Source organism: Trachypithecus francoisi, unplaced genomic scaffold, assembly GCF_009764315.1.
Source record: "Trachypithecus francoisi isolate TF-2019V2 unplaced genomic scaffold, Tfra_2.0 Lachesis_group20, whole genome shotgun sequence".
Taxonomy (NCBI): Eukaryota; Metazoa; Chordata; class Mammalia; order Primates; family Cercopithecidae; genus Trachypithecus; species Trachypithecus francoisi.
This window is the reverse complement of record NW_022681466.1, coordinates 43,078,830-43,106,642: the sequence shown is the minus strand read 5'-3', so window position 1 is coordinate 43,106,642 and position 27,813 is coordinate 43,078,830. Positions and strand designations below refer to the sequence as shown.

At 41.5% G+C, this 27,813-nt stretch overlaps 1 protein-coding gene across 2 annotated transcripts in view; it reads left to right on the top strand.

Annotated features, from left to right (window-relative positions):
- DDX42 (DEAD-box helicase 42) overlaps positions 1-27,813 on the top strand; it is a 48,293-nt gene that overhangs the window by 6,150 nt on the left and 14,330 nt on the right. Inside the window, exons 2-8 of one of the 2 annotated variants that reach the window (XM_033184001.1) lie at positions 7,255-7,491; positions 12,555-12,705; positions 18,718-18,779; positions 20,276-20,312; positions 21,151-21,300; positions 25,782-25,886; positions 27,283-27,402. In XM_033184001.1, the coding sequence (XP_033039892.1) occupies positions 7,271-7,491; positions 12,555-12,705; positions 18,718-18,779; positions 20,276-20,312; positions 21,151-21,300; positions 25,782-25,886; positions 27,283-27,402 (846 nt within the window). In that variant the 5' untranslated portion in view covers positions 7,255-7,270. Of the gene's footprint in view, positions 1-7,254; positions 7,492-12,554; positions 12,706-18,717; positions 18,780-20,275; positions 20,313-21,150; positions 21,301-25,781; positions 25,887-27,282; positions 27,403-27,813 lie in introns of those variants that run through there. The other variant, XM_033184002.1, reaches the window with a different exon arrangement.

Here is a 27,813-nt window from a genome sequence, read left to right as displayed (position 1 = left end):
TACGCCATTCTCCTGCCTCAGCCTCCCGAGTAGCTGGGACTACAGGCGCCCGCCACCTCACCCGGCTAGTTTTTTGTATTTTTTAGTAGAGACGGGGTTTCACCGTGTAGACCAGGATGGTCTCGATCTCCTGACCTCGTGATCCACCCGTCTCGGCCTCCCAAAGTGCTGGGATTACAGGCTTGAGCCACCGCGCCCGGCCGAGTCTTTTATTTTTTTAGTAACCAAATAGAAATTTGGGTGACTATCTTTTGCTTCTTCTATCAGCTGTACTCCCACAAACCTCTGTGATTGTCAGGGTTCAGTAGCCATAACACTACATGGTTTAATACTAGGAAAAACTGCCTGGCACAGTGGCTCACGCCTGTAATCTCAGCACTTTGGGAGGCCGAAGCTGGCAGATCACCAGAGGTCGGGAGTTTGAGACCAGCCTGACCAACATGGAGAAACCCCATTTCTACTAAAAATACAAAATTAGCCAGGCATGGTGGCACATGCCTGTAATCCCAGCTACTTGGGAGGCTGAGGCAGGAGAATCACTTGAACCCGGGAGTCAGAGGTTGCGGTGAGCCAGGATTACGCCATTGCACTCCAGCCTGGGCAACAAGAGCGAAACTCTGTCTCAAAAAAAAAAAAGTAGGAAAAACTGTTCTCAAGAGACTAAGTAATGATACATTGAGGATGATCTGGCTTAGATTTAATCAGGAAGGGTGGATAGCTAGATGACAAGGTTTGTAGTAATAAAAGACGGTTTTCACAAATACTGGGATGAATTTTGGAGAGCCTGAATACATGATATTTATTCATACAGCAAAAGTTTTTGAGTACTACAGACACCAAGGATATAGTGCTGGACAAATTGAGCAAAGTCCATGCCTTCATGAAGCTAACATTCTACTCAGGGTATATAGAAAGCACAGTTGCTTGGTCTTCCTAGAGTCAGTAATTGAGGGGAAATGGGCTGTGTGTTCTAGATGAGCTAGGGAAAGGATTGCTTTTGCACCTTGCTAAGTCTGAGAGCTCTTAAGCAACTATCACCTGCCCAAGGTCTCACTGCCTGCCTGTTTGTGGCAGGAGTTGATTTGCTGCTTTTGTAATATGAACCTTTTGATTATTTGATAGGGCTGATTTATATTCATACTTATTCTTTTCAGTCCTCTCCAGTTTTGGGGGAAGAGTGAATTACTTCTGTTAAAAGTTTTGATTGTGTCTGGTCTTCTCTGGAAATCCTATGATTTTTTTTCTGTCATCTTGCATCTTCAGTTTTTCAGATTTTACTCGTTTTTCCCCTTTAGCATATAAACATACATATATTTCTTTAAAAACTAAAATTTCTGTAGTTAATGCTTCACTTTCTCCTTCCTTTCATTGATAAACAGCCTACAAAGTACTTTTGACTCCTCTTGACCTAGTCTTCATCTTCTACCACTTACTTGCCAGTCAGGTACTCCTCAGCCCTGTCCCTACTGCTCCATTGAAACTGCTTTCACCGATGACTCTTGGTTGCATATACAACAGAAGCATTTTCGTTCTTTTTGTTTTGTTTTTTTGAGACAGTCTTGCACTCTTGCCCAGGCTGGAGTGCAGTGGCACAATCTGGGCTCACTGGAAGCTCCGCCTCCTGGGTTCACGCCATTCTCCTGCCTCAGGCTCCAGAGTAGTTGGGACTACAGGCGCCCGCCACCATGTCCAGCTAATTTTTTGTATTTTTAGTAGAGACGAGGTTTCACTATGTTGGCCAGGCTGGTCTCAATCTCCTGACCTCGTGATCCGCCCGCCTCGGCCTCCCCAAAGTGATGGAATTACAGGTGTGAGCCACTGCGCTAGCGCATTTTAGTTCTTAACTTACCTGACTTCTCTTTAGTTTTTTGCCTATAGAGCTTCTCTCTCCTCACCCGTGTTCCTCCTTGTCTCCCCTTCCTTCCTTCCCTCTCTTCTCTTTTTTTCCCTTCCCCCATCCCTGTTCCATCTGAAGTTTCTGTGTAAGCTTCTCTTTTCCTAAATAGTGATATACATTAAGAATTGTCTTACCGGGCTGGGCGGGGTGGCTCACGCTTGTAATCCTAGCACTTTGGGATGCTGAGATGGGCGGATCATGAGGCCAGGAGATCGAGACCATTCTGGCTAACACAGTGAAACCTCGTCTCTACTAAAAATACAAAAAATTAGCCGGGCCTGGTGGCAGGCGCCTGTAGTCCCAGCTACTGGGGAGGCTGAGGCAGGAGAATGGCGTGAACCCGGGAGGCAGAGCTTGCAGTGAGCCGAGATCGTGCTACTGCGCTCCAGCCTGGGCAACGGAACGAGACTCCGTCCCAAAAAAAAAAAAAAGAATTGTCTTACCAGCTGGGCGCAGTGGATCACGAGGTCAGGACTTCAAGACCAGCCTGGCCAACATGGTGAAACCTGTCTCTACTAAAAGTACAAAAATTAGCCAGGCATGGTGATGTGTGCCTATAATCCCAGCTACTCGGGAGACTGAGGCAGGAGAATTACTTGAACCCGGGAGACGGAGGTTGCAGTGAGCCAAGATCATGCCATTGCCCTTCAGCTCTGGGCAACAGAGCAAGACTCCATCTTGGGAAGAAAAGAAAGAATTGTCCTAACCTCTTTTCTCACTCTGCATCATCTCTCTGCTAGCTTATTTACATCAGTAACCTCAAATACAAATGGCTTACATCAAATCTGTAGCTCCACTCCAGACCCCTCTCCGCAGTTCCTGACCCTACTTGGCATCTCTACTTAGCTCTCTCATAGGTGCTGAACTTCCTTCTACCTGGTTTTGCAAGCCTTCCTCTTTTAGCTTTCCATCTCCATTAGTGGCTCCACAATTCACCAATCTTTAAAGCCAGAAACTTCTGAAGTTATTCTAAACTCTTCTTCCTTAGCTTCCACACCAATTACTGATCACACAATCCTAATGGATCTTTCCTCAGATGTCTAAATAAATAACTCAGATCCATCCCCCGTTTCTCCTTTCTCACAGGTGCTTTCTTAGTTCAGAATTTTGTTGCTTTATACCTGCATTGCTGCAACAGCCTCCTAACTACTTTCCTTGCCTCTACCATGAGTATCTCTCATTCTGTCTTTCAAAAACACTGATCTGAAAATTCCTCTTCTGTGTAAAATTAACAATTTCTTGTAGCTGGTAGAATACAGTTTTGTATGGTACGTCGTTAGCATAGCCTTCTAAGCTGTTCATCTTGGCCCTGCCTGTCTTTCTGAACATGTGTCCTGAAAATTTCCCAAATGTCCTACTGAACTCTAGCTGCACTGAACTACTTCCTGTTCTCTGTCGTAGCACGTAACAGATCCTTCCATCTAAAATGCCCTTCTTTAATGCTTCTTTGATCTAATGCCTCTTGAGATTTCAAAATTTAACATATCATCTCTCAGAACACTTCTATGCCTTTGCTCCCACTCATGGACCACCAGTGAATGCACTCTGTATAGTACGTCTGTTAGAACGCATCATGTTGTTTTCAGCTGCCTCAGACTACACTGTCTGCTCCTTGGGAACAGGGACTGTATCTTTCATGTATGAATGCCTAGCACTTCGTATACTGTCTGACCTTCTCAGCAACCTTTCAGTAAACCATTGAAAGTTTTCCGGCTAGGAGATTGTGTGATTCTTAAAATCCACCTGAATGTGAAATGTCTTTACACTATCCTTTCTTTGTCTGCCTTCTTATCCTTATGGCTCATTAGCTCCTTGTTATACGTTGTATACACTAGGAAAAATGAGATTAAAATTGAACCCATCATTTTTGTTGCTTGGGAACAGCTCTTGGAAAGATAGGCTTATAGATTAGTTTAAAGATAGGCTTATAGATTAGTTTAAAAATGTCAGATGCTAAAATTCCCTTGCTTGTAAAGATTCTTACTATAGTTCATTGCACTGGAATTATGTTGATTCCCTGATTGAAGGAATCCCCTTACGGGATTCCTAAAGAAAGCAGGAGATGGAGTTCAAGTAAACTAGTGCTTACTAAATACATACCTTAGTCATTCTCACTGTTAGAGAAGGAGGTCCAAAATGAGTAAAGACAGTTTCTATCTGGAGTTAAGGGTCTAAGTGGAGATTGACGTGGTATAATTCAAGTTTAATACTAAGCAGGCTGGGCGCTGTGGCTCACGCCTGTAATCCCAGCTACTCGGGAGGCTGAGACAAGAGAATCGCTTGAACCAAGGAGGCAGAGGTTGCAGTGAGCCAAGATTGTACCCCTGCACTCCAGCCTGGGTGACAGAGTGAAACTCTGTCTCCCAAAAAACAGACCAAAAAAACCCTTAATACTAAGCAAACAACTAAGTGCTGGGTATAATAGCAGTTGAACAAAACCTATAAAGTGTATGTAGACAAGGGGCATAGAACAGTGTGTTTCTGATCTCTTCGACAATGTTACTATAATAAACAGCTTTTGGAATTTTTTTCCATCCTGGCTTTACAGCTAGTGGAAATTAAAATTAAACATTTTAATTTTTCTTACTAATGGTAAACAAAATAAAAATCAAATAACTGCTGTTAAACATTGTGATAAACAGCCTGTCAGCTATCTCTGTATACGTAACTCATGGTTTTTACATAAATTAAATCATACTACCCACCTTGTTTTATGCTCTTATTTTACTCAATGTGTAATGGATACTTTTTCATAAATGTAAGTAGTAATTAAAATGTTTAGGCCAGGCAAGATGGTGTGGGTCATGTCTATTAATTTCAGCACTTTGGGAGACTGAGGTAGGAGGACTGCTTCAGGCCAGGATTTTGAGACCAGCCTAGGCAACATAGTGAGACCACAAAAAATTAAAATAAATACCCAGGCATGGTGGCTCATGTTGTAGTCCCAGCTAGTCAGGAGGCTGAGGTGGGAGGATCCCTTGAGCCCAGAAGTTCATGGCTGCAGTGAGCTGCAATCAGACCACTGTACTGCATCCTGGGTGACAGCAAGAACTTGTCACACAAAAAAATTTTTTTTAAACTCAGAATGCATTTTCCTTTGAGCAATTGCATTTTAAAACTTGTTCCTAAGGAAATAATTGAAGGTATACACAAAGATGTAGGTATAATGATGTGTTTTGTAACATTATGTTACTAGTATTACACTGTAAAGTAGTGAAGAAATAGATATCTATTGACAATATCACAGTATATCATTAGGTGAAGAAATCAGTAACTAAAATAGTATGTATAGTATGGTTTCAATTTTTAATTTGTGTGTGTGTACATACACACATATGCATAGAAGTAGCAAAAAACAGAACAAAACTACATATCTGGGAGAGGAAATTTCAGGTAATTTTAAATTTTGTTCTTTTTTGCTTTCTACTTTTCTGTAAAACTTAGGTAAATTGTATCATTAAAAAGGGTTTTTGGGGGCCAGGTGAAGGGACTCATACCTGTAATCCCAGCACTTGGGGAGGCTGAGGCGGGTATATCACTTGAGGCCAGGAGTTCCAGACCAGCCTGGCCAGCATAGCGAAACCCCATCTCTACTAAAAATATAAAATATTAGCTGGACGTGGTGGTGCACACTTGTAATCCTAGCTACCCAGGAGGCTGAGGCATGAGAATCACTAGAACCCAGGAGACAGAGGTTGCAGTGAGCCGAGATCGGGCCACTGCACTCCAGCCTGGGCGACAGATTGAGACTGTCTCAAAAAACAAAAAAAATGTTTTTTGGGCCAGGCTCAGTGGCTCATGCTTGTAATCCCAGCACTTAGGGAGGCAGAGGCGAGAGGGGGTCTTGAGGCTAGGAGTTTGAGACCAGCCTGGGCAACATCACAAGACCCTGTTCCTTTAAAAAAAAAAAAAAAAAAAAAAAAGTTTTTGGAGCCAAGACTAATATAAGGTATTGTTTGTAAAGTGATTTTATCAATACACAAGAAATTTCTTTGTAATTCCTAACCACAGGCTAACTGAATACTTCAGGCAACATGTCAGTGAATCATAGTTTCTTCCTGGATAGTGTTTCTATTGGGCATTTGTTCAATAAATACATGGTTCATAGTACCTTTCCTTCAGGCATGAATACATAGATACTGTCTACAAATAACTGATCTTTTAAGTTTTGATTCCTTGATTCTTCCAGATGTTATTACCAGAGGATAACCTCTAGTTTTTGGGGAGTCTTGGCTGATAGCACCTCAGTCTTTCATATAAGGATGAAGATATTCAGTCTTTTTATATCTCCAATGACCTAGCACATATCAGATTCCCCAAAATATTTTTTTATGAGTACTTTTGTCAGCTTAATAAGATGTTAATTAGCAGGAAAATCTTTTTGGAGGGGATAATATTAAATACTGCATTCCGGTTTACATTGAGTCCCCAATAAAATTAAAACAATTCCTTCAGTGTTTTAGAAAATATAATCATTTGTTGAGGCTAGCATGGTGTGTATCTGAAATACAATGTCAATGTTTGTGGTTTTTGTTTTTGTTTTTTTAAGAGACAGGATTTCACTATGTTGCCCAGGCTGGAATACAGTGGCTATTCACAGGCAGGATTATAGCACACTGTAACCTTGAACTCCTGGGCTCAAGCAGTTTCCCTACCTCAGCTTCCTGAATAGCTGGGCTGGAAATGAATCTCTTACTGAGATGGATGGGATTTTCTTTTCTTTTCTTTTCTTTCTTAATATAAAAAGAGACAGTCTCTTTCTGTCACCCAGGCTTCAGTAGAGTGTCGTGATCATAGCTCAGTGTAATCTGGAACTCCTGGGTTCAAGTAGTCCTCCTGCCTAAGCCTCCCAAGTAGCTGGCATTATTGGCCTGGGCCACTCTCCTGACTACAATGTTATAGTTTTAATTGAGAAGCTAAAGTTTAAAATAAAATTTTAGGTGGAGGTTGGAAGAGACAGACAACTCAGTGGGGCTATACACCTATACACTTTTTTTTTCCTTTTCTTTTCTTTTCTTTTTTTTTTGAGACGCTCTGTCGCCCGTGCTGCAGTGCAGTAGAGCGATCTCAACTTACTGCAACCTCCGCTTCTCGGATTCAAGTGATTCTTCTGCCTCAGCCTCCCAAGTAGCTGGGACCACAGGCGTGTGCCACCACGCCTGGCCATTTTTTGTATTTTTAGTAGAGAAGGGGTTTCACCATATTGGCCAGGCTGGTCTCCAACTCCTGACCTCATGATCCACCTGCCTTGGCCTCCCAAAGTGCTGGGATTACAGGCGTGACCCACTGTGCCTGGCCCTTGGGGCTATACACTTTTTAAAGTTAAATTTATATTTGTGTATCTTATTCCTTAACAGGTCAATCATTGGCACCATGAACTGGAATAAAGGTGGTCCTGGCACTAAGCGAGGATTTGGCTTTGGAGGTTTCGCCATCAGTGCTGGGAAAAAGGAGGAACCCAAACTCCCACAGCAGTCCCACAGTGCCTTTGGGGCAACCAGCTCTTCTTCTGGATTTGGAAAGTCAGCTCCACCACAGCTTCCTTCTTTCTACAAAATTGGATCTAAGCGGGCCAACTTTGATGAAGAAAATGCGTAAGTGGTAATTCCTGGTAGTGTAGCAAAGTTTGGGCTTTGAGATATTCATTCTATCAGCAGAAATTGAGGCAAAGAAACTTTGTTTCTCAAATAATAATGACTTCTTAAGTTATGTGTCTTGCTGAATTCCATGGTTCCTAATAAGTTAAATTATCGGGTTTACTCATTTGTAAGGAATGTAATACCTGTGGGGTTACTTATACCTTTACTCATTCGGTGTTACGTCCTACTGGGCTGTTGCTCAATGTGGTATTAGGAGCCATTGAAACAGGCCAGGCATGGTGGCTCACACCTGTAATCCCAACACTCTGGGAGGACGAGATAGGTGAATCATCTGACGTCAGGAGTTCAAGAACAGCCTGGCCAATATGGTAAAACCCTGTCTCTGCTAAAAATACAAAACATTAGCCAGGCGTGGTGGTGCACACCTGTAATCCCATCTACTCAGGAGGAGGCTGAGGCAGGAGAATCGCTTGAACCCGGGAGGCACAGGTTGCATTGAGCCAAGATGGCGCCATTGGACTCCAACCTAGGTGACAGAACCTAGGTGACAGAACAAGACTCCAAAAAAAAAAAAAAGGCATTGAAACATAAATATGGCTGGAGAGTTTTATATAATTCATGTGGTTTTTGGTGGTCTCTCTTTTTTTTTTTTGGAGGAAGAGTTTTGTTCTTGTCACCTAGGCTGGAGTGTAATGGTGCAATCTCGGCTCACTGCAACCTCCACCTCCCAAGTTCAAGTGATTCTCCAGCCTCAGCCCCTGAGTAGGTGGGGTTACAGGCATGCACTACCATGCCGGGCTAAGTTTTGTATTATTAGTAGAGACGGGGTTTCAGCATGTTGGCCAGACTGGTCTCTTAACTCCTAACCTCCGGTGAACCACCTGCCTTGGCCTCCCAAAGTGATGGGATTACACGCATGAGCTACTGCGCCACATGAGCTACTGTGCCTGGCCTGGTGGTCTTTACTGCAGTCTTTTACTGACACCATATAAATTGTTTAGTAAACATAGGCAGTTGTCAGAATTGATGGAAATATAAGTTTGCTTCATCACCATGTTAGCCACCATGGTCTCGATCTCCTGACCTCGTGATCCACCCACCTCAGCCTCCCAAACTGCCGGGATTACAGGCGTGAGCCACTGGGCCCGGGCTACATCTGAGTCCTTAAAACTATTATGTTGGAACATCTGATAGTGGTAGAAAAATCTACTCACGTTTTTCCCATAGTTCTCATAATTGGTAAATGCTTTTTACCAATTACCATTTTTAACTGGCTGATATAATAATGTGGTTAGAAAAGGCTGGGATTTGAGGGGTTGAGTTCTAATTTCTATACAAAATATCTCTCTTTGCTGAATCTGAAGAAATCTCTTGTTGCTATTATTTCCAAGCTGATTCTGACACTGCTTCACTGCTTGAGGGTTTTTTTGGTTTGTTTGTTTGTTTTTTTGAGATAGGGTCTCTGTCACCCAGGCTGGAGTGGAGTGGTGCGATCAAGGCTCACTGTAGTCTCAACCTCCCAGGCTAAAGCAGTTAAGCAGTTCTCCCACCTCAGCCTCCTGAGTCGCTGAGACTATTGGCACATGCCACCACACCCTGCTAATTTTTTATTCTTTTTTTTTTTTTTTCCTTTCTTGAGATGGAGTCTCGTTGTGTCACCCAGGCTGGAATGCAGCGGCACGATCTCAGCTCACTGCAACCTCCACCTCCCAGGTTCAAGTGATTCTCCTGCCTCAGCCTCCCATGTAGCTGGGATTACAGGTGCCTGCCACCACACCCAGCTGATTTTTGTATTTTTAGTGTAAGCGGGGTTTCACCAGGTTGGCCAGGCTGGTCTCGAACTCCTGACCTCAGGTGATCCACCCACCTCAGCCTCCCAGAGTGCTGGAATTAAAGGCCTGAGCCACCACGCCTGGCCAATTTTTTATTCTTTTGTAGAGACAGAGTCTTGCTTTCTTGCCCAGTCTGGTCTGAAACTCCTGGGCTTAAGTGATCCTCCCACCTTGGCCTCCCAAAGTGCTGGGATTATAGGCATGAGCCACTGCACCCAGCAGATTTTAATTGGAAAAAAAAGCTTCTAAAAGACTGGAGTTTAATTTTTTTTTTTTTTTGAGATAGAGTTTCAGTCTTGTTGCCCAGGCTGGAGTGCAATGGCGTGATCTCAGCTCACCACAACCTCTGCCTCCTGGGTTCAAGCGATTCTTCTGCCTCAGCCTCCTTAGTAGCTGGAATTACAGACATGCGCCACCATGCCTGGCTAATTTTGTATTTTTAGTAGAGACGGGGATTCTCTGTGTTGGCCAGGCTGGTTTCAAACTCTCAACCTCAGGTGATCTGCCCACCTTGGCCTCCCAAAGTGCTGGGATTACAGGTGTGAGCCACTGCATCTGGTCAAAATATTTTGAAAGTACACAGCAGTATTTTAGAAAGCTGACATGTTATTTAGGAGTCAAATATACAAGTAGTGTTTAACTTTTAGCAAAGTCAGAAATTATTCTAAACAGCAGTTAACCAGTTCAGACTACTTTTTCATTAGTTAAATAGAACACACTATATACAGGAAACTGAGGTGGAAAGACCACTTGAGCCCAGGAGTCTGAGGCTGCAGATAGCTATGTTTGCATCACTGCACATCAGCCTGTATGACAGTGTGAGACTGTCTCTAAGAAAACAACCAACCACAAACCTACTATATGAATGAATATGCATGAGTAATATGTGTATATGTGTATGGTATATATTGACGCATATATATTACGTCGTATAGTATATAGTGTGAATATGCTATTGCTACATTAGTGTACATAACAGTTACTATATAAAGGAGTTTGCATAAATATATATACTATATATTTTAGACAAGGCACAGTGGCTCACGTCTGTAATCCCGGCACTTTGGGAGGCCGAGGTGGGTCTATCACTTGAGGTCAGAAGTTTGAGACCAGCCTGGGCAACATGGTGAAACCCCGTCTCTACTAAAAATACAAAAATTGGTCCAGGCGTGGTGGCTCACGCCTGTAATCCCAGCACTTTGGAAGGCCGAGGCGCGCAGATCGCCTGAGGTCAGGAATTTGAGACCAGCCTGACCAGCATGGCGAAACCCTATCTCTACTAAAAATACAAAAATTAGCTGGATGTGGTGGCAGTGCATATAATCCCAGCTACTTGGGAGGCCGAGGCAGGAGAATCACTGGAACCCAGGAGGCAGAGGCTGCAGTGTGAGTTGAGATCATGCCACTGCACTCCAGCCTGGGCGACAGAGCAAGACTCCATCTCAAAAACAAAAAGACCACAAAAATTAACTCGGTGTGGTGGCGTGCACCTGTAATGCCAGCTACTTGGGAGGCTGAGGCAGGAGAATTGCTTGAACCTGAATGGCGGAGGTTGCAGTGAGTGCAGAGATCACGCCGCTGCAAATGCAGCCTGGGTGATAGGGCGAGGCTGTCTCAAAAACAATATTAGTCTATATTATTGTTACATATAGTCATAGTATTACATTAGTGTGTGTATATTTGTGTGTGTGTGTGTAGCATAACAGTTTAAGTTTTTAAAATAATTCCTAGGAAGACTTGAAATGCTTTAACTTTTTAAACTGCAGTTATTTGAACGAATATTTGGTTATATTACTATTTGATTTTGAGATAAAGTCTAAACAATGGTTTAGTTTATAAAGAGCTGTATTGACATCCTTTTCTGGAATGTTTGTTAAAGAGAAAGTGATACCTTATGCAGCCTTTAAAAATGTCCTTTCTGAATACTTAAGTAGTATCGTAAATTATTTTGGATTGAGCATGTATTTTCTTTTTTTTCCTCGTTTTTTCAGACAGAGTCTCGCTCTGTCGCCCAGGCTGGAGTGTTGTGGCAGAATCTCAGCTCACTACAATCCCCACTTCCTGGGTTCAAGCAATTCTCCTGCCTCAGCCTCCCAAGTAGCTGGGATTACAGGCATGTGCCACCATGCCTGGCTAATTTTGTATTTTTAGTAGACACAGGGTTTCACCATGTTGGCCAGGCTGGTCTCAAACTCCTGACGTCGAGTAATCCACCTGTCTTGGCCTCCCCAAGTGCTGGGATTAGAGGTGTGAGCCACCACACCTGGCCTAAGCATTTATTTTCAATTCTGGAAGTTTTCTGTTGGTCCCCAGAAAATAGCCCAGAATTTCTGAGGTTTTTGGTCTTTAAAAGAATATCTCAAGTTTTTATTAAGGGTTGTAAAGAATAAACTGAATTTCTAATGTTTCATTAAGTTTCCTTTTAGCTGTGCGCCGTGGCTCTCGCCTGTAATCTCAGCACTTTGGAGGCTGAGGCGGGCAGATCACGTAAGGTAAGGGGTTCAAGACTAGGCTGGCCAACATTGTGAAACCCCTGTCTCTACTAAAAATACAAACATTAGCCAGGCATGGTGGCAGGTGCCTGTGATCCCAGCTACTAGGGAGGGCGAGGCAGGAGAATCGCTTGAACCCAGAAGGTGGAGGGTGCAGGGAGCCGAGATTATGCCATTGCACTCCAGCGTGGGCGACAAGCAAAACTTTATCTTTTTTTTTTTTTTTTTTTCCTTTTTGTGGAGAACGGGGTCTCGCTGTATTACCCAGGCAGGTCTCGAACTCCTGGGCTCAAGCTATCCTCCCGCCTCTGCCTCCCTGAGAGCTGGGATTACAGGCGTGAGCCACCGCGCCCGGCAGCTTTATCTCAAAAAAAAAAAAAAAAACAGTTTTCTTTTTTCCCATAGCACAGCTCTTTAATATTTGTTATATTTATCTAACAATGATCAGTAAGTTTGTACTGAAAACTCTTCCGTTTTAACAACTGGGAGTATGATTTGACCATATACTATTGAAATGGAGAATCTCTTTTGATTACTTTTTTGTAATATTGAAATTTTGCATGTAGTAAGTAGTACTTAATTAGGTCATTAGCCAAAGCCTTGGAGGTCTTTAATTTGATCTACATTAAATCTCCTAATAGTAAGATATACCATAATAAAAATTTTGTTAAATGAAAGATTTACTGACCCCAAAGTAAACATTCACTTTACCAGTTTGCATTCTAATTCTCAGCTATTTTGAAGATGAGGAAGAAGACTCTAGCAATGTTGATTTACCTTACATTCCTGCTGAAAACTCACCAACTCGCCAGCAATTCCATTCTAAGCCAGTGGATTCTGACAGTGATGATGATCCGTTGGAGGCATTCATGGCTGAAGTGGAGGCAAGTATCAGCATGTTTCATTAAAATATTTAGCAGTTAGAAATAGATCAGGCTAACTTAGTACTTCAAATCTTATTCAAATTTGTTTTCTTGTCCTTTTTTTTTTTTTTTTTTTTGAGAATTTTGCTCCAGTAGTTGATAGTTGCGTATATCTACTTCCACTTGCCCTGTAGTACTTTTGCGATGGCTGGTGGCTAGAAATTTGAACTTAACCCGTGAACATGGTAGCTCTAGATGTATATGTGTGTATGTGTTTTATTTTAATAATCTTAGCATATTCTTGAATGGAATTAGCATCTCATTCAATCTAGCATTTGTTAAGTACATATTTGTGTAAGGTAATTAAACTTAAGGAACTTGCCAAAATTGTTAATTCTGTATTCTGTAGTTTTAAATGTTATTTCTTTATCAACATCCATGACCTCCCTGTAGAAATTTAACCTCATGACCACCTCCTTGAAACCCTTCTCACTAGGCTTTTGTGATTTTGTGTTACTTTCCTTTTTAATCTTTCTGACTTTTTTCTTTCGATTTGTTTTTGTTTTATTATTATTTACTTTTTATTGTGGAAAAATGTAAACACATACAAAGAATAAAAAAATGAACCTTCATGTACCTTCAACGAACTTTATTAGTTAACAACTTTTGGCCGCTTTTGTGTTATCCAATCTCTCCCACCACCTATTCTTTCTTTCTTTTCTTTTTTTTTATTTTTTATTTTTTATTTTTAGAGACAAAGTCTTGCTCTGATGTGGGCTGGCTAGAGTGTAGTGGTATGATCATGGCTTACTGCAGCCTCACACTCCTGACCTCAAATGGTCCTCCTGCCTCAGCCTCCTGAATTGCTGAGATTACAGGTGTGCACCACCATACCCAGCTAATTTTTAAAGTTTTTGTAGAGGTAAGGTCTTGCTTTGTTACCCAGATTGGTTTTGAACTTCTAACCTCAAGAGATCCTCTAGCCTCAGCCTCCCAAAGCGCTTGGACCACAGGCATAAGCCACTGTGCCAAATCCAATTCTGTTTTGGATTATTTTAAAATCTTAGACATATAATTTTTGTCCATCAGTATTTCTCTGAGAACACTCTTAAAAATTGCAACCACCTGGCCGGGCGCAGTGGCTCAAGCCTGTAATCCCAGCACTTTGGGAGGCCGAGACGGGCGGATCACGAGGTCAGGAGTTCGAGACCATCCTGGCTAACACGGTGAAACCCCGTCTCTACTAAAAAATACAAAAAGCTAGCCGGGCGAGGTGGCTGGCGCCTATAGTCCCAGCTACTCGGGAGGCTGGGGCAGGAGAATGGCGTAAACCCGGGAGGCGGAGCTTGCAGTGAGCTGAGATCTGGCCACTGCACTCCAGTCCGGGCGACAGAGCAAGACTCCGTCTCAAAAAAAAAAAATAAATAAATAAATAAATAAATAAATAAATAAAATTCAGCCAGGTTTGGAGGCATGCTGCTGTAGTCCCAGCTGCTTGGGAGGCTGAGGTTGTAGTGAGCCATGGTCATGCCACTACTCAGCCTGGATGACAAGGTGAGACCCTTTCTCAAGAACAAAATGAAACCAAAAACTATCACTTTAGACTATGTGCCATAGCTCACACTTATAACCCCCAGCATTTTGCGGGGCCAAGGTGGGAAAATCACTTGAGGTTGGGCAGCATAGTGAGACCCTGTCTGTCTGTAAAAAAAGGAAAGAAAAAAAAATTGGCCGGGCATGGTGGCTCACGTTTGTAATCCCAGCACTTTGGGAGGCCAAGGTGAGTGGATCAGGAGTTTGAGACCAGCCTGGCCAACATGGTGAAACCCCATCTCTACTAAAAATACAAAAAAAATTAGCTAGGCGTGGTGGTGCGCACCTGTAATCCCTGCTACTCGGGAGGCTGAGGCAGGAGAATCACTTGAACCTGGGAGGCAGAGGTTATAGTGAGCTGAGATGGCGCCATTGCACTCCAGCCTGGCAATAGAGTGAGACTCCATCTCAAAAAAAAAAAAGAAAAGAAAAATTGTCACTTAATTGGTTCTGAAATAAAATCCTTTCAGATTCCTTAGTTACTTGTCTTCAGCCGGAATACACCTCTCCTCCAAGGAAGCAGGGAAAGAAATAATCCAAGATTATTGTGTTTTTGTTTGGCCTAGACATTGCTTTTTTAAAATGTGAGCCAACATTTTTAGTATCAGGATTTTGTCTAATAGTTCAGACTGTTGAACAGTGGAAGATCTGGCAGTATACTAAGGCTGTGTTTTTGTGTGGCAGAAAGAGGCTATTGCTGAGCAAATGGCTGCCTACATTAGACAAGTCATGCTTTTCCTTGCTCACCATAGTTACATCAATCCCTGTTTTCTTCTTAACGTTGAGGCCACTGTTTATAGAACCATTTGTCATTTCTCTTGCACTGTAATTTTTCTTTTCTTTTGAGACGGCATCTCTTGCCCAAGCCAGAGTGCAGTGGCACCATCACAGTTCACTGTAACCTCAAATTCCTAGGCTCAAGCGATCCTCCTGCTTCAGCCTCCCAAGTAGCTGGAACTACAGGTGCACGCCACCACAGTCGGCTAATTTTTTTAAAATGTTTTTTCCGGCCGGGCGCGGTGGCTCAAGCCTGTAATCCCAGCACTTTGGGAGGCCGAGACGGGCGGATCACGAGGTCAGGAGATCAAGACCATCCTGGCTAACATGGTGAAACCCCGTCTCTACTAAAAAAAAAAAAAATACAAAAAACTAGCCGGGCGAGGCGGCGGGCGCCTATAGTCCCAGCTACTCAGGAGGCTGAGGCAGGAGAATGGTGTAAACCCGGGAGGCGGAGCTTGCAGTGAGCTGAGATCCGGCCACTGCACTCCAGCCTGGGCGACAGAGCGAGACTCCGTCTCCAAAAAAAAAAAAAAAAATGTTTTTTCCCAGGCTGGTCTCAAACTCCAAGCCTCAGGCAATCCTTCAACCTTGGCCTCTCAAAGTGCTGGAATTGTAGGTGTGGGTCTGTTCCCAGCCTCTGTATTGTAATTTTTCTTAGGGTGGAGAATTATGTTTCCGAACTTAGTTCTCTATCAGGTATCAGAAAACAAAAGACTCAGGGTAATATAAGAAAAATTAGAGTACATTTCTGTAGAAGAATATGGCTACTTATTTATTTCCAGTTTGGTCTTTGAATTTCCAATCTGATTTACAACAACTTAAGTTACTGAAGAATATACACCTAACAGGTGGCAGAGCCAAAGTTCACCTCCAAACACCATATTCCTTATGCAGTATCATTCTGTATCTGAGTTCTTACAGTGTTGTATATTTCTACCACTTACCAAACTATACAGGATACTTACCAAACACCCAGACTATTCGGGGCATATATGTGTCTTGCAGCATAGTAGGTATTTAGTTAATATGTTAAGTGAATTGAGGTCAGTAGATCGAGACCATCCTGGCTAACATGGTGAAACCCCATCTCTACTAAAAATAAAAAAAACAGCCAGGTGTGGTGGCATGCGCCTGTAGTCCCAGCTACTCGGGAGGGCGAGACAGGAGGATCACTTGAACCCGGGAGGTGGAGGTTGCAGTGAGCCGAGATCGCGCCACTGCACTCCAGCTTGGGCGACAGAGTGAGGCTCAGTCTCAAAAAAAAAAAAAAAAAAACTGTTAAGTGATTTACCCTAGGAGTAAAGGCAGTAAATGAATCGTCATCTTTGAGATGTCTTGTATGTGTTGTTTTCTTCTTCATCTTCTGAGATACGAACATTTCCTAATGGGCTACGTTTCCCAGAGAATCTGGTCTTATTATTTCTTGAGGGATCCCTAGTGATGAATTAAAAAAAAAAATTAGCTCTTGATTTTCCAGGTTTAAATGTAGATTTATGGTAGTACAAACTGGCATAGCCCTTTCTGAGTGAGAGTATCCAAGAATGGGCTAAATTATTTTGCTTGGCATTTTTTTTTGTTTGTTTATTTGTTTGTTTTTGTTTTTTGGGGGGATGGAGCTTCGCCCTTGTTGCCCAGGCTAGAGTGCAATGGCGCAATCTCAGTTCACCACACCTTCCGCCTCCTAGGTTCAAGCGATTCTCCTGCCTCAGCTTCCTGAGTAGCTGGGATTACAGGCATGCACCACCATACCCGGCTAATTTTGTATTTTTAGTAGAGACAGGGTTTCTCCATGTTGGTCAGGTTGCTCTCAAACTCCCGACCTCAGGTGATCTGCCCGCCTTGGCCTCCCAAGTTGGTGGGATTACGGGCGTGAGCCACTGCACCCAGCCCAGATGTCAAATTTTATAGAAAGTATTAACTTTTCTAGTGCTTGAACTAGATGAAGATTTATTTTTAGCCAGTGTTCTGAAAAAGGATTTATGTAGGCTTAAACAATATGTTCTACCACTGTTGGTGACCTGTTTCTTATGTTACGTTGCTTATGTCATCTTCAGTTTATAGTCTTAAATATATCTTATAGCTGGTTTAGTCCTCTGAGAAGTAGGTTGTTTGTATGCAGCGCTTCTCTTTAAAACAATTTCTCTTCATCAGGAACATTTGGTTTGATGGAACACCTGATCATGCCACAGTATGTATAGTGGCATTTTTAAAAATCTGAGATTGCCAGAAAAACTCATAGTGCTTTTATAGTGAGGAAAAGTTGTGTAGAATGTGAGAAAAATCATTTAATTCTTCTGACTGTGATTTTCAAATGTATAATACAAAGGATTAATTTTGATCAGTGATCATCAATTTGTGGTATATAAAAATTGCCTAGGCCGGGCACGATGGCTCACGCCTGTAATCCCAGCACTTTGGGAGGCAAAGCGGGTGGATCACCTGAGGTCAGGAGTTCGAGATCATCCTGACCAACATGGAGAAACCCCATCTCTACCAAAGATACAAAATTAGCTGGGCATGGTGGTGCATGTCTGTAATCCCAGCTACTCAGGAGGCTGAGGCAGGAGAATCGCTTGAACCTGGGAGGAGGAGGTTGCTGTGAGCCAAGATGGTGCCATTGCACTCTAGCCTGGGCAACGAGAGCGAAACTCCGTCTCAAAAAAAAAAAAAAAAAGAATTGCCTACGAAAAATGTAAAAACTACCCACATGTAACTCACTCACTCCAGCCCCAAGGATTCTGATTTAGTAGGTGTAGAGCAAAATTTTCAGCCTTGAGACTGTTGTCATTTGGCGCTGGATAATTATTTGTTGTGGGGCTGTCTTGTGTATTGTTGAATGTTTAGTAGCCATCCTTGGCCTCTACAAACCAGTACCATCAGCTGTACCACCCCCCAAATTAAAAATATCTCCAGTCATTGCCAGATGTTACCGAGGGGCAAAATTGTCCTAGATTGAGAGCCACCTTTCCAGAGTCAGATGTTTGTAGTCTTAAGCTACACTTTGAGGAAGGCTGATCTGCCTGAATTGAAAGCACTTTACATCTCTAATTTTATCACTAGCTTAAAGCAACTAAAGGTTATGTATTTGTGAAGCAAGCATTTTTGTTCATTTTTCCATGTGTGGCACATTATTACAGATAAAAATTGTGCAGTCCATATAAGCCAAGTTTATAGAGCATTTAGTTATTTCTCTTTGAAAAATAATTGTCAGAATGCAATTTGATGGCATCAAAATGCACTTGTCAAACACATAGCTAAAGCTTTTTTTTTTTTTTTTTTTTTTGAGACGGAGTCTCGGTCTGTCGCCCAGGCTGGAGTGCAGTGGCCGGATCTCAGCTCACTGCAAGCTCCGCCTCCCGGGTTTACGCCATTCTGCTGCCTCAGCCTCCCAAGTAAGCTGGGACTACAGGTGCCCGCCACCTCGCCCGGCTAGTTTTTTGTATTTTTTAGTAGAGACGGGGTTTCATCATGTTAGCCAGGATGGTCTCGATCTCCTGACCTCGTGATCCGCCCGTCTCGGCCTCCCAAAGTGCTGGGATTACAGGCTTGAGCCACCGCGCCCGGCCAGCTAAAGCTATTATGGCACTTGTTCCGATCTAAAAATTGTGTCTTTCAGTGTTTTTAGTTGATGTCATTCTATACAGCCTTTTGTTTTATTAGGATCAGGCAGCTAGAGACATGAAGAGGCTTGAAGAAAAGGACAAGGAAAGAAAAAACGTAAAGTAAGTTGTTTTCTTCTCCTTCACAAAGGTTACATGAAAACCGCTAAAGTATTGCAAAGCCTATTCCCCCAAAGTTTATAGAGAAAAAATATTGAAGTACACTTGTGTACTTTACTTGAAGTTATTCCTGTATCTTGAATACTTTTTTAAGAATAGAGATGGTAACAGTCTTTGCATTTGGAATAATTGAAAAGCATTCAGTTTGGTAGAATAGTATTTGGTCTTTGACTATAAATAGTTGTTTAGTAAACACAAGGAATGAATTATAGTAGAGTTTAGGGAGCATAATTACTAAAATTTGGGCTCATTGTTCTGAGTTTGTCTCATAATTAATATAAAATAGGTTAATGCCTATATGGTTGATTATGAGAAGTAATGGCAACTGTATCATGAAAACTATGTACAGTTGAACCTTTGAACAACACAGGTTTGACTGCATGAGTCCACTCATGGGGATTTTTTTCAACCAACACAGATGGAAAAATAATATTCACAGTATAAAAACCTGTGTATAAGGAGGGCTGTAATGATACCTAATTTTATTTAGGGAGTGACGTTGTGCTGTAGCAGCCGTAGTCAGAACTTGAAGTACTTTATTTTCTGGGAAAGAGAAGTCTACTCTTTGCCTTGATAAATAAACTCCTAAGGCTTTTTCTGCCAGGCATGGTTGGACTTTTTTCTCCCTGTGCTTGGCCGTCAGTGCTTCAGTCCCTTACCAGGGTTTCTGTTCCGTATGGAGATTTAGCTGTGGTTTTGGTATTCACTGTATGTCGTATCCCCTTCCACCTGCCCTACACTGGTGGTGTTGCTTGCTGGTTGCCTTAGGAATAGCAAGTGCGCTAGGTTAGGTAGAAAGTCTGATTAGAAACAGATGGTTGTGGGAACTGAGCAACCGTATTTTCTCTATAGCTCCTGAGAGATACAGCAAGTGGTGATGATCCCCTTCTCCGTGTGAACTGTTTAATGAGAGTTTTATTCCCAAATTCATAAAGGAGTTAATGTTGTTTTCTCTCTGTCCCCATCCCTAAGGTAACTGCTTTTGTCTGAAAACCATTTACCCTAGAACTAGAAATTTTGGGGACAATAAGAAGGTTGGGACCTTCTTTCTAGTATATGACAAATCCAATATTTTTTTTTTCTTTTTAGTATGAAATGCTTTTCACAACCGCATTGTTTGTTGTATGGATTCACAAAACTAGGACCATTTGCTATCTGTCTTCAGAAGGTTTTTACATCTGATATTCTTGTTGGTAACCACTGTTTCTAGGGGTATCGTATCATCCCATTTAAAAGAAATGCAAACTGCAGATTATAGAGTGAAGCTACACATATATATATAATGGGTGGATAGTTTACAGTGTGCTCATTGCTGCTTTGTTATTGTTAGTGTTGAGAGTTCCTGTGCTGTGTGGAATTCAACACTAATCTGCTGTAAGAATGGAGCTGGGTATGTGGAACATTTGCAGGGAAGTTTGTTTCTCCGCTTGTTTTTCCAGGGGTATTCGAGATGACATTGAAGAGGAAGATGACCAAGTGAGTTCCTATGCAGTATTTCTATCTTTTATTTTTATCCACAAAGTCTATACTGAGGACAAGCTAGAGCTTGCCTTCACTCAAAATGGCCATTCCTGACATTCAGCAAGGAGTGTCATTTGATTTGCTCCTCTTGTACCTGTGTGACCAATTGGTAATACATAGATTCACATGGCTTTCCCCCATATTGAAGATGGAATTTTTGATCAACTGTGACATCCAAAACAGATACGAGCTTTATTCAGCTTGCTTCTTTTTAAATCCAAAATTAATGTTTATTCTGATAAATCAAATAGTAGAGTAGTGTGGGATCTATGGATGGCCTCTGGTAACATCTAACCTCTACCTCTTAGAGTCCTGTTTGTGGTTCTTGTATTTCAAGCTGGAACGTTAATGACTGTCCATTAGTCTTTTTTTCCGCATTGTTCAGTTGCGGAGTGATGAGAATCAGAGTGAGTGGTAGCCCTTTCCAGGTTTGTGACCTTTCTAATTAGTGTTAACTTCCAAACTTGGATTGTTAAAGCCACAGCATGTGTTCTACGGCTCTGGGCAGGGTTAGTAGACACCCCACTCCAGGAAGGCTGTGGAACAGACAGATTTGTAAGTCTTCTATTAAACAAGTTGCACCATTTAGTAGTACTAACTGTTTAATTCATTTCTTCTGATTGTTCTTCTAAATATTGCTATTATTAAAGGAATCATTGCTAGTAAGGGTCTTGCCTTACTTGGTAGGTATTTTAACTGTGCAGTCATCTGGTACACTGTGTGCGCTAATTACAGGAGCAGAAACATTCTCAATTGTACTTGGGTGTGATTATGTTCTTGTGCTTTCCTGCAGGAAGCTTATTTTCGATACATGGCAGAAAACCCAACTGCTGGTATGGTTCAGGAGGAAGAGGAAGACAATCTAGAATATGATAGTGACGGAAATCCAATTGCACCTACCAAAAAAATAATTGATCCTCTTCCCCCCATTGATCATTCAGAGGTATGGTATTTCTTGCTGAATTTTACTCTTGTTTCAAGCTGATACTTTACTTCAGCTTTAACATTTAGATTTTCCCGGTACTGGAATACTCTTACATCATGAGTGTATGCATCTTGTCATCTCTACTGGTTGAGCCACAAATTCCATGAGGCTTTATAGCCTATCTTGTTCAAAAGTATAGCCAGCCGAATCACTTACATTTGACTTTAGAATTAAAATATTTTTTTTCAAGTAATTGTACTTGTTTTCCAGAACCAATACTTAACATCTTTCTCTCTCTCTCTTTCTCTCTTTTTTCTCTTTCTCTCTTTCTTTCTTTCTCCCCTTCCCTTTCCTTCCTCTCCTTCCTTTCTTTCCTTCCTGTCTTCTTTTCCCTTTCCTCCTAACTTCCTTCCTTCCTTCCTCCCTTCCTTCCTTCGTTCCCTTCTTCCCTTCTTCCCTCCTGCCCTCCCTCCCTCCCTCCGTTCCGTTCCCTTCCCTTCCCTGTCTCCCAAGCTGGAGTGCAGTGGCACGATCTCAGCTCACTGCAACGCTGCCTCCTGGGTTCAAGCAATTCTGCCTGCCTCAGCCTCCTGAGTAACTGGGATTACAGGTGCCCACTACCATGCCTGGCTAATTTTTTAAAAATATTTTTGGTAGAGACGGGGTTTCGCCATGTTGGCCAGGCTGGTCTTGAACTCCTGCCTGACCTCAGGTGATTCCCCTGCCTTAGCCTCCCAAAGCGCTGGAATTATAGGCGTGAGCCACCACAGCTAGCTGTGACATCTTTCTTTCAAACTGGGAATGCTTGGGGCCTGTGTTTATTGTTTTTTGTTGTTGTTGTTGTTGTTGCTATATTGCCCAGACTGGCCCCAAACTCCTGGACTCAAGCAATCCTTTCACTTCAGCCTCCTGAGTAGCTGGGACTATAGGTGCATGCCACTGCACCTGGCATGCATTTTTGTTTGTTTGTTTATTTTTTTTCCAGACGGAGTCTTGCTCTGTTACCCAGGCTGGAGTGCAGTGGCTCAGTCTTGGCTCACGGCAGTCTCTGCTTTCCGGGTTAATTTTTAGTAGAAATGGGGTTTTACCATGTTGACCAGGCTGGTCTCAAACTCCTGACCTCAAGTGATCCACCCACCTTGGCCTCCCAAAGTGTTGGGATTACAGATGTGAGCCACTGTGCCCGGCCACATTTGTTTTTTTAATTGCTATAAATTTTTACTGTTGGTCCCAGATCTGGGGCAGATGAGAGGCTATTTCTTCAAAGTGGAACCAGTAATTACAGGATCCTTAAGGAATGAGGACATCAGTATACCCACTTGAAAAAATATCAGTGTTTCATCCAGGTTAAATGTCAGCCGAGATCTCACATATACGAATGATTCTAGATCTAGAGCAGTGGTTCTCATTTTGGACCAAGAACCCCTTTCAGGGAGCCTACAGAGTCCAAACACTTTTCATTATACCAAGATTATTTTCCTTTGTTACTGCATCAACATTTGCGTTGTTGGTGTAAAAGCAGTGATGAGTAAAACTGCTGATGCCTTAGCATGAATCAAGCCAGTGGCACCAAACTGTTCTAGTAGGCATGTTCTCTGTTCTCAGACCATTGCAGTTAAAAAAAAAAAAATCCAGTTTCACTCAAGAATGCCCTTATGAAACAGTAAAAATTATTAAAATCATGACCCTAGATCTACATGTCTTTTTATTCTGTGTGATAAAATGGGAAGTACGCATAAAGCATTTCTGTTGTGTACCAAAATATGATAGCCATTTCAAGGAAAAGCACTTAATGTGTTTGAGTTGTAAGGTGAACTAGCTACTTTTTTTCATAGAACACCACTTTCACTGGACAAAATCAATGACACTTCAAGGAAAACAATCAAAAGTGTTTATTACCAATGATAGACATTCAAGCTTTCGGCCAGAAGCTCACGCCTGTAATTTCAACACTTTGGGAGGCTGAGGTGGGTAGATCGCTTGAGCGCAGGAATTTGAGATAAGCTGGGCAACTTGGTGAAACGCCATCTAAATTTTGTTTTTTAATAACAAAATTCAGGCCGGGTGCGGTGGCTCACGCCTGTAATCCCAGCACTTGGGAGGCCGAGGCAGTTGGATCACCTGAGTTCAGCAGTTCAAGATCAGCCTGACCACCATGGAGAAACCCTGTCTCTACTAAAAATACAAAATTAGCTGGGTATGGTGGCACATGCCTGTAATCCCAGCTACTCGGGAGGCTGAGGCAGGAGAGTCACTTGAATCCAGGAGGCGGAGGTTGCAGTGAGCTGAGATCATGCCATTGCACTCCAGCCTGGGCAATAAGAGCAAAACTCCATCTCAAAAAAAAAAAAAGTCAAGCTTTCAAGCAAAACTTAGAATTTGGAAAACTTATATCTACCACAGTAGGCTTGATAGCTTTTCAGTACTTAAAGACCATTGTGACAAAATTGATGGTGATATTAATAACTGATTTTTAATATAATGAAATGTGTTAACATTTGGATGATCTGTATACAACCTCGGCGAACCAGTATTTTCCAGATGATCTACATATGACATTGCAAAGTCAAGCATGAATGAAAGCTCAACTCAAAATACATGATAAGACAAATGGATTATAATGTTACAGAGTGTAAAAACTTCAGTAATATGGTTTCTGATTACACAATGAAAATAACTTTTAGGAAATGACCACTTGTGAAGTTTTAGTGTGAAATAAAAAGTATCTGAAAAGGGCTGGATGCAGTGGCTCATGCCTATAATTCCAGCACTTTGGGAGGCCAAGGCGGGCAGATCACTTGAGGGCAGGAGTTCGAGACCAGCCTGGCCAACATGGTGAAACCCCATCTTTGGGATTGGTGGCAGGCATCAGTAATCCCAGCTACTTGGGAGGCTGAGGCAGGGGAATCACTTAAATCTTGGAGGAGGAGGTTGCAATGAGCTGAGATTGTGCCACTGCACTCCAGCCTGAGCAACAGAGGAGACTCCATCTCAAAAAAAAAAAAAAAAAAAAAAAAGTATCTGAAAAGGCTACTAAAATACTCTCCTCCCTTTCTCAACTACGTATTTTTTCTTTTCTTTCTTTGAGATGGAGTCCTGCTCTGTCACCCAGGCTGGAGGGCAGTGACGCGACCTTGGCTCACTGCAACTTCCTCCTCCTCCCAGGTTCAAGGAATTCTCCTGCCTCAGCCTCCCGAGTAGCTGGGACTACAGGCATGTGCCACTATGCCCGGCTAATTTTTGTATTTTTGGTAGAGACGGGCTTTCACCACGTTGGCCAGGCTGGTCTCGAACTCCTGACCTCAAGTGACCCGTCTGCCTCAGTCTCCCAAAGTGCTGGGATAATGGGTATGAGCCACTGCTCCTGGCCTGGAGGCCAGATTTTCTTATAGGCTTAAATAAAACCAACCTATTGTAACAATTTGAATATTGTATGAGCTATTTAAGTTAGACATTAATAAAGAGATTTATGAAAATACAAGACAGTGTCACTCTTCTTGCCAATTTTTTTTATGTATCCAGAATTATGATTTTTTTTTTTTTAACTGTCTATAGAGTGCTTGTATTTTTCTTAAAAAAGAAGTTTAAGAGCCAGGCATGGTGGCGCATGCTTGGAGTCCCAGCTACTGGAGAGGCTGAGGCAGGGGAATCACTGGAGCCCAGGAGTTTTGAGTCTAGCCTGGGCAACATAGCAAGACCCTGTCACTGAAAAAAAAAATTTTTTTTATAAAAAATGATTTAGCCAAATTGATAGGTGGTGATGTGCTTATGTTTTGTATATCTAGTACAGTAAGCTATGAAAAGAATAATAGAAGTGACTACTACTCTCTTTGGAATTGGAATTGCTTGGCCATACACTTTTAAAAAGTTACAAACAACTCCATGTTTTTAAACAGAATAGAACTCCCTCTAAAAGCAGAACTATCTCCAAAAGAAATATTAGGAATGTTTTTAAATGCTTAGAGCTAGGTCAAACGGCTTAATTCAAAATATATTTAAATGTTATATGGTGAAATATCTTCTCTGTCCTCTAAGGTCTTTGGCATTATAGAGATTCCTTAGTCTGCTTCAAGCTTGTTCAAATTCGAGGTTTCCTTAAGAGTCTCTTTAGGAAATAGGTTGGTGTTAGGCCGGGCACAGTGGCTCATGCCTGTAATCCCAGCTACTTGGGAGGCTGAGGTGGCATGAGAATTGTTTGAACCTGGAAGGCGGAGGCTGCAGTGAGCCAGGATTGCACCACTGCATTACAGGCTGGGTGACAGAGCGAGACTGTGTGTCAACCAAAAAAAGTAGGTTGGTGTTTATATTGAAAATAGGAACAGAAAACAAATTAGCTGTACTTTTTAGGATCTAAGTTGAGAATAAATTAATTTTTTTGCTTTCTCTAGCTGGAATGGCTTTACTTGTGTATTATTTGGAAAAGATTATTTTGCATTAAAATCAAACTTACAGAATTGACTCTTGAATTCTAGACTAACTTTGAATAATTGGACCTGCAGATTGACTATCCACCATTTGAAAAAAACTTTTACAATGAACATGAAGAGATAACCAGCCTCACTCCACAGCAGTTAATAGATCTCCGACATAAGCTCAATCTTCGGGTAAGACAATCATTAAGCTCAGTATTCTTATATTAATGTTAATTAGTCCAGATTTAGTATTATTATTGGTTATCTAAATTAATAACCTTGAATTTCTTTTCTAGTGATCTCTGAACTGTCTTTGCCAGAGTAATTATTATGTCCCTTCTGTTCATGTCTCTTAATTTGATTGTTTTAGTCTTCTAGATGCTGTTTTAGGATAGGATCATTTTCTTTCATATTTCAGTAAATTTTGTATGTTCTGTGCTGGATGGGCTAGTGATGAAGGGTGGGAGTCCCCATCTAAAGGAAGAGGAAACAAAATTAATAGATGTTAACATGATATCTTAGAATATTTTGAAATTAATATAAACTTGTCTGTCAAATTACATATAATATGCTTGATTTTAAAAATTAGAATAAATTAATACCTTTTAAAAATATACATGTACTAATTTCAGAATGGTTTAAACTGCCTACCAAAAGTTTTGAGCTGCACATTGGCTACATTGGTTTAAGGTGCTGATAGATGGTAAATGAAACACACAGAAAGAATATGCTATGCTATCTGCTCTTAATATAGACAACTTTCTTGCCTGTGTGCACCTTATCAGTTGCTACATGTTTAAACTCCTGTTTTCCAGGAGGGGTGTGTATTTGGTGTGTGTACACTTGTCTGTTTTCCAAGAGGTACTCATCTCCCCAATGACCCTAGAAAATTTTTAAGTAAAACCTTTAATTTTTTTTTCACTTAAAAATTTTTAAGTGAAATCCCGATTGGAAATGTCAGCATCACCAGAGGAGCGTTGAAAGGTTACCACTTTAGGGGACACAATGGAGATTATAAGCCCCATTCTTCACCTGAGTGCAGTTTGAACAGGGCTTGACAGTGGCTAGACCATCAGTCACTAAGGGAGACGTTAATTCATCAGGCACAACTGAAAATGGAGGCAGTAGATTATGTCTTTGTAGCCAGCGTATGTAGAGTTGTCTTATTTGGAGCCCACTTGGAATTTTCATTTCAAGAGTAAGATACGTTAATTTTTTTCTGCCCTCTGGTTAATGCTTATGCAAAATGGCAAAAGAAAGAACAGTAATGATTTCCCAATTCATTGAACAGTTTTTTTTCCATTTTGTTTGTTATGAGAAAATTAATTTTGATTTAATAAATTTTTAGTTAATCATTTAAAATTGTATGACAATTATCTTGGGAATATTTATCATGGAGTTTTTAATAAGGGGTTTATATTTGTTACCATTTGAGGTTTTGCCTTTTCATTGTATGATTTTGGCTTACAGACTTGTATTTTCACTTCATACTCCAGCTAAAATGCTAGATCCAGGTAAGTATTGTTGAACTTCAAATGCTGTTAACGTTGAAGTACAAGTCATTCTGGGGAGTTGTCTCTATCTCTAGGTCTCTGGTGCTGCACCTCCTAGACCAGGAAGTAGCTTTGCTCATTTTGGGTTTGACGAGCAACTTATGCACCAGATTCGGAAATCTGAATACACACAGCCCACTCCAATACAGTGTCAGGTACGTAAAACATAATGAAAGAAAAATAAAGTAGGGTAATCTTTTGTGACTATATTAGTTTAAAAACAAATCACAGTAGTAAAACAGTGTTTAGTGTAGAACCTTACTGATAAGGATAGAAGTATTTATTACTCTAAGAAGTCACTAAATGGCTGGCAAATATTCTTTTGTATCTGATACATATCTTGAAAATATGATATGAAGAAAATAATTTATTAGGCCTAAACGTAACCATAAAGGTTTGTATATGGACAAATTTAGTACTGTCAATGACTAGAATTCCTTTGTCCATCACTTGAAAATTCTTTAGCTTTTTTTTCCCATCCGTATATGGGACTTATTTATTCTTATGAAGAAAATTCTCAGTGGCGGGCGCCTGTAGTCCCAGCGGGAGGCTGAGGCAGGAGAATG